The sequence below is a fragment of the Onychostoma macrolepis genome, chromosome 23 (genome assembly GCF_012432095.1).
Source record: "Onychostoma macrolepis isolate SWU-2019 chromosome 23, ASM1243209v1, whole genome shotgun sequence".
In the NCBI taxonomy this organism is placed as follows: Eukaryota; Metazoa; Chordata; class Actinopteri; order Cypriniformes; family Cyprinidae; genus Onychostoma; species Onychostoma macrolepis.
In genome coordinates this window covers 11,555,386-11,562,828 of record NC_081177.1, presented here as the reverse complement: position 1 = coordinate 11,562,828, position 7,443 = coordinate 11,555,386, and the positions used below count along the sequence as shown (strand labels likewise).

At 37.8% G+C, this 7,443-nt stretch overlaps 1 protein-coding gene across 1 annotated transcript; it reads right to left on the bottom strand.

The window, feature by feature from the left end:
* Nucleotides 1-90: 90 nt before the first annotated feature.
* pcmtd2a (protein-L-isoaspartate (D-aspartate) O-methyltransferase domain containing 2a) lies at nucleotides 91-7,358 on the bottom strand. The gene is made up of 6 exons (XM_058763898.1): nucleotides 6,919-7,358; nucleotides 3,537-3,850; nucleotides 3,053-3,155; nucleotides 2,772-2,943; nucleotides 2,539-2,662; nucleotides 91-1,916 (listed from the first exon to the last, which is right to left on the bottom strand). Exons 2-6 carry the CDS (start codon nucleotides 3,841-3,843, stop codon nucleotides 1,489-1,491), a joined length of 1,134 nt encoding a protein of 377 aa, XP_058619881.1. The 5' UTR covers nucleotides 3,844-3,850; nucleotides 6,919-7,358; the 3' UTR covers nucleotides 91-1,488.
* Between the last annotated feature and the right edge of the window lie 85 nt (nucleotides 7,359-7,443).

The window sequence follows — 7,443 nt, the reverse complement described above, 5'->3', positions numbered from 1 at the left end:
GTTTGGGGAAAAAAGGTATCATTGTATCATCACAGTGATACATTGGTATCATTGTATTTGTTTCCACAGCATGTGCAGATATTTCTTTTAATGTCACCCATTTAGGGAGTATTTATTGTCTTCAGCCCTCATAATAATGCATAAAGTATGGTCCGCACTTTCAGAAATCTAAATTATGCATTTAATCTGTCTCACATATGAGCCCAATGTTTATCAGTGTTTAGACTTTATTTAATTTTACATTAAATGGTTGCAGAGACAACGGTCTGATTTTTTCAAAATACATACATAATACTTTGGTTTGTGTTCTCCAAAAACTGTAAATTGATTTACAAATCAATTTAGACCCTCTAGTCTTTGCTACATTTGGCACCTCATTCTTAATTGTATGCCACATGCACGCTTTCATTTGCATAATGAAAATAATATCATTTTAAAGGTGAAGGATTTTGGTCATGATATAGATCAGGGGTGGCAAACGTCGGTCCTAGAGAGCCACAGCCCTGCAGAGTTTTGCTTCATCCCTAATCAAACACACCTGATCAAGCTAATAATCAAGGTCTGAAGAGTTCCTAGAAAGCTACAAGCGGGTGAGTTTTAATTAGGGCTGGAGCTGAACTCTGCAGGGCTGCGGCTCTCCAGGACCGGAGTTCGCCACCTTTGACATAGATGATATAAATGTATAATTCAAAACAGGGTTTTTTTGTTTGTTTGTTTTTTTCAATTAGTGCATTCTACATCACTGGACAAAGTGCACATCAGAGCATTACCACAATTCAGAGCACCATTTTATAGCTTGTTACACAACTATAGACTATACCTTTTATACTTCTATATAGCAAAAAGCAAATGCAAAGGCCCTGAAAACAGTACAAACCCAAGACTATTTCAAATTGGCAAAACCCCTCAGATAATCAGTCTTTCATCTTGAAATCCCTGAAATTGTACGACACGGATTATGTTGAACGATCACATTTTTAAACGTGCCATTGTATTTTCACACAATATAATTGCAATTCAGCACACAATTAGACATCTCTTTTACAAATCCATACACCAGAAGAATATTTTGATTTTCACTTTTCATAGTAAATCTATGAGCTGAAACTAGATGTTACATAACTCACAAAACAAGTGAGAATACACTGCATTTATTTAGTAAACTGTTAGCCACTAATGTCTGTTTGAAAATGTCACTGCACAAATAACATGAAACGTAGATTAATAAATCAGTTTTCACTGTTTCTTGATTCCATGATTAATGGTTAGCCTTCTAGACCATGAATCCAGGTCCAGCATTAAACCAAATGAGAATTTTCCTTTATAGATAAATAAAATTAAGTATCTCTGCCACCTGACTTGGCAGAACAAAGAGTGGTGAAATTCAATGAGAAAGGTTGTCAGGATAATGCAAAAATGGATCCTTGATGTGACAGTGCTAGGTAGATGTGAGTAGTTTAGAATAGACTATTCACTGGAAGGAGAAGTCTACTTCTCTCTGTAGTAAAGAAGATACATCTTGAGAGGCTCTGGCAAAGGCAGGCTAAGGATCCTCTCTCTTAAGAGGTTTATTGGAGTCTCTATCACCAAAACGCTTCCCTCATTCCTTCTCTCATTCTCTTCTGTCTCTTCTAGTTGTTCACAAACCCTTCTGCAGTCTTCATCTTCATCCTCATTGTCTGTGGATGACTGGTTGTTGTTGTTGTCCATGGGTCCGGGAATCAAGCGACTCATGAACAAATAACTATTGGTCAGAAGATGGGTGTCACGGTGCTCTCGTCTCTGTTTAAGGTGATTTCTTCGCTTCAATCCAGTTCTCCGTGGTAGCGGCAAGGATCCAGACCCGGATTTCTTTAGAATGTGACGGATGGAGATGCGGGCCAGATCCTGAAGACTCCGCACCTCGAACATGGCAGCTGGACAGCATGAAACGGGGTTTTTGACTGCATTTATGTATATACACCAATCCTATTATCATTATACTCAATATACACTACAGTTCAGAAGTTGGGTTGGTAAGATTTTTTTTATTATTATTTTTATTTCTGTATTTTTTATCTCACCAAGGCTGTATTTATTTGATTAAAATGCTGTAAAAACAGTAATATTGTAAAATATTATTACAATTTAAAATAGCTGTTTTCTATTTTAAAATATTTTAAAATGTAATTCATTCCTGTGCTGGCAAAGACGAATTTTCAGCAGCTATGACAGTTTTCAGTGTCATGACAACATGATCCTTCTGAAATCATGTTGAAAACAGTTGAAACAATATGAATTTCATCAGCATTCTAACATATATGAATTATAACAATGTAATTTTTTTTGTAACAATGTAAGTTTTTACTGCCACTTTTTATCCTTGCTAAATTATTTTTTTTTAATACTTTTGAACCGTAGTGTGCAGTGCTGTTCAAATGTCCAATAGAACTGAAATTGCTTCTATTTTGTATTTTTCTAATTTAATATACTAAAATAAAGAAAAGGCCACGATAATCTCATTTAATAAAACAATTTAAAATACAGCAGATGACTTACGTAGAGACACTGCTCTCGGTTTGCCATTTTCTCTGTGTTTAGGGAGCATAAGTGGTGCGAAGGACACAGCAATTATCTTTCTCGTCTCCCATGTGTTATATCCTGTCCGAGTAATTTTGGTGAGCTAGAACAAATTACAAATGCATAGACATATATAAATTTCACACACAATCTCTCCTGGATTACCTGAAACCAGATATACTGTAGAATTGCTTTGCCTTTCAATTATTCACCTTTTCTTCCAGAGGCAGTACTAAAATGCCCCCAACCTTCAACAGCTTCTTCATGTAGTCTTCATGTTCCCTCTGGACCCCTGCACCACAGTAAACCCTGTCATACTGCCTGCTTTCCGGGGCAATCTCCAGACAGTTGCCCACCACAAAGGAAGGCTCACAGAACTCAAACCTACACCAAAAATATTAACAATATCAGTCACATCATTTTGCACGTTACACTTTACTCAAGGGAATGAGTTTATTTTAATATAAAAGTAAACACCCAAAAGTTACTACACCTGTCAAAACTATCATTTGTCTTGATGAAGAAGTCCAGCTTCTGATAAGCATATTCTATAACATCTTCATGTAATTCCACACCATGATTCACACCAAATGGTCCTGGAAATATGACAAAAGGTCAGTGATCACATATTATGGCATGTGAAGAAAATGCAGAGAAAAAACAGGGTTCAATGTTAATAACTCAAACGCGCTAAAAAAAAAATTATGAAAGCATAATAAAAAAAGCAGTATAATTTTTTTCCTTTTCTTGAACACAAAAGAAGATATCTGGAAGAATGATGGTAACAAAACAAGTTCGGTTCTCACAAAAAAAAAAAAAAACACAGTGGAAGTCAATGAGTATGGAAACTGTTTAGTTACCATTCTTCGAAATAACTTTGTGTTCCCCAGAAGAAAGTCATACAGGTTTCGAACGACATAGGGGGAGTAAATAATGGCAAAGCAAAATGAAAGCCTTCATATACTCTATGAACTCACCCAGTATAAGTCCCACCATGGTGCTGAGGTAGCCTGTGCCACTGCCCAGGTTAAGAAAGGACAAGCCAGGCTGCAGGTCTAGAGCCTCCATCACCTCAGAGTAGATACAGGGCGCAGAGAGGTGGATGTTGCCGTGTCTCCAGGCCAGATCCTTGTAGGCACTGTCACGGAATTCTTCCAGATAATAGTCAGCACGATCAATGGCCCTGAAGGCATGTTCAACCAGATCTGAGCGAATGTACTGGGCCTCCTTCAGGTTGTCAATTAACTCGTCATTGTCCTCCCCAGCGCTGACTGCACCCCCCATTTTGGCTCTTTGTTAGGTGCAAAACAGAAGAGAAGAAGAAAGCAAAAGACGTAAGTATGCATGTAAACAAAGATGACATACTTCGTTGATTCGGGCCTTTAAAAAAATTTGAACTGATAAACAACCACTTTCATTAGTTTCTTGCTATAACAGTGGATCTGAACTGATTTTGCATCAGAAAAGTGGCAACCCAACACAGTACCAGGACTGAGTAACATATAAAACTGAAATTTATTAATATTACCATGAAATGAATACACCAAATAATATGCTAAATTACCATTCAAAAGTGGGGTCGGTAATAGTTTTTTAATATTCTTAAAAGTCTTTTATGCTCACCAAGGCTAAATTCTTTTGATAAAAGATACAGTAAAACAGCAATGAAATATTATTACAATTATTTTTTTTTTTACAATTTAACAGAACTTTTAATATTATTATCAATGTTAAAACAACTACACTATTTATTTTTTATTATTTGTTTTATTATTTTTGTTTTTATTTATTTTTAGTTTTTGATGAATAGACATTTCAAAATAATAGCATCTATGTCAAATAGAAATCTTTTGTAATATAAATGTTTTTTCACTTATGATCAATTTAATGCATCTTTTCTTAATAAAAGTATTAGTTTATTTATAAAAAAAATATATATATATATATATATATATATATATATATATATATATATGTGTGTGTATATATATATACCGTGGGTACGGAAAGTATTCAGACCCCTTTAAATTTTTCACTCTTTGTTATATTGCAGCCATTTGCTAAAATCATTTAAGTTCTTTTTTTCCTCATTAATCTACACACAGCACCCCATATTGACAGAAAAACACAGAATTGTTGACATTTTGCAGATTTATTAAAAAGAAAAACTGAAATATCACATGGTCCTAAGTATTCAGACCCTTTGCTCAGTATTTAGTAGAAGCACCCTTTTGATCTAATACAGCCATGAGTCTTTTGGGAAAGATGCAACAAGTTTTTCACACCTGGATTTGGGGATCCTCTGCCATTCCTCCTTGCAGATCCTCTCCAGTTCTGTCAGGTTGGATGGTAAACGTTGGTGGACAGCCATTTTAGGTCTCTCCAGAGATGCTCAATTGGGTTTAAGTCAGGGCTCTGGCTGGGCCATTCAAGAACAGTCACGGAGTTGTTGTGAAGCCACTCCTTCGTTATTTTAGCTGTGTGCTTAGGGTCATTGTCTTGTTGGAAGGTAAACCTTCGGCCCAGTCTGAGGTCCTGAGCACTCTGGAGAAGGTTTTCGTCCAGGATATCCCTGTACTTGGCCGCATTCATCTTTCCCTCGATTGCAACCAGTCGTCCTGTCCCCGCAGCTGAAAAACACCCCCACAGCATGATGCTGCCACCACCATGCTTCACCGTTGGGACTGTATTGGACAGGTGATGAGCAGTGCCTGGTTTTCTCCACACATACCGCTTAGAATTAAGGCCAAAAAGTTCTATCTTGGTCTCATCAGACCAGAGAATCTTATTTCTCACCATCTTAAACTCCATGCGGGCTTTCATGTGTCTTGCACTGAGGAGGGGCTTCCGTCGGGCCACTCTGCCATAAAGCCCCGACTGGTGGAGGGCTGCAGTGATGGTTGACTTTCTACAACTTTCTCCCATCTCCCGACTGCATCTCTGGAGCTCAGCCACAGTGATCTTTGGGTTCTTCTTTACCTCTCTCACCAAGGCTCTTCTCCCCCGATAGCTCAGCTCTAGGAAGGGTTCTGGTCGTCCCAAACGTCTTCCATTTAAGGATTATGGAGGCCACTGTGCTCTTACATTTACATTTATGCATTTAGCAGACGCTTTTATCCAAAGCGACTTACATTTACATTTTATCAGCTCTTGCTTTCCCTGGGAATCGAACCCATGATCTTGGCGTTGCTAGCGCCATGCTCTACTATTTGACCATGCTCTACTTAGGACCATGTGATATTTCAGTTTTTCTTTTTTAATAAATCTGCAAAAATGTCAACAATTCTGTGTTTTTCTGTCAATATGGGGTGCTGTGTGTACATTAATGAGGAAAAAAATGAACTTAAATGATTTTAGCAAATGGCTGCAATATAACAAAGAGTGAAAAATTTAAGGGGGTCTGAATACTTTCCGTACCCACTGTATATATATATATATATATATACACATATATACTAACTACTGCCCCCAAATGTTTTGTAAAGTTTACTTACATTTCTCTTATATTTTGGTGGTTCCTTGCTCTTGGCAGCCAGTAATTAAACATACAAATCAAACTGAAGTTGACAAATCACGGGAAGCCTGTTTATTTCACTATCCTATTCCTAACTATGCATATTAGTTTTGTATAAAATGCATATAATGCATTATGCATTGCTGTCCCAGGCAACAATTTAGGCCCACCTGTTGAGAACCACTTCTCTAAAAGATGAAGGATTGCATATCTGCTTATAGGTCTACATCTGGGCATTTAACTATTGTCAAGCAGAATTTGTCCAAATACATTTTGGAATCAATCTGAAAACTCAGTTCATAAGTTCATAAAACTTCTTTTTGCTTAAGAAGTGTGTTAGTGTTGTATTTCCTTAAATGCCACTGTATTTAATATTTTCCTATCTAATGCAATGGTGTACGTATGTCTTTAAGGGTCCAAATAATTTTGGGGCTACTGCACATGTTTTGGGCCTTACAAAACAGCATTTTTGTCCAGTTAACGGATGGTGGCGCTGGGCTGCGCTGCTGGAAAGTTAAAGCTTCCCCAGAGACGCTGTGTAGAAACTGCAGATGTGAGGAATGTTCCCACCAATCACCGCGCGCTCAAATGCAGCTGCGCCATTCGCTAACAAACGCATATTGTGCAGTGTTTTGTTGAACATCCGGGTAGTTACTCAAACACAGTTAAATATGAAATAACATACATCAGCCCTTTATTTTTAATCATCACGACCCGTCGTTCATTCTGCACGCTAAACTACTGGTTAGACTCAGAGAAAATGCACTAACCAAGAGTTTATGATTCTATTACCACGCCAGAATTACACTAGATGACAGCGAGCACGACTCATATAATGCGCTTACCTGCAAAAAGTAGACGCAAATGAAGACAAAGACAGGAAAAATCGGGATGGAGGTGTTTTGGGTAGAAACTGGTCACGGGAAACACCCCGACGACTTCACAGTCGACCGAGCAGAATCGTCTGACACCCTGATTATGGTCTGTTGAGGCTGTCCATTCGACTAACTGTCTCCTGTTGTTTCTATCGCTCGGTTTCTTCCCATAAACGTTCACGGCGAGCAGCGCTGGATGTAAACATTGGCCAGCTGACTCCGTGACGTCACGCACACAAACACAAAATATGGGCCATGGAGCACATGGGTCCTTCACTACATTATTTTATGACATGTTCATAAACACAGCAGTCTCTGGTGTTGATATTAAGGATTGGAAAAAATCGGAAACGGTCAACACATTTTTACGGCGAATAATTCTCAAGGTGGTTATTTCTTTTTAATTATTGTATGGGCACATAGATATAATTTAGATATGCAGGGCCTAGATTGAACATCTCCACCGTTATTGCACAAAAGAAAAGATTGTTGGCC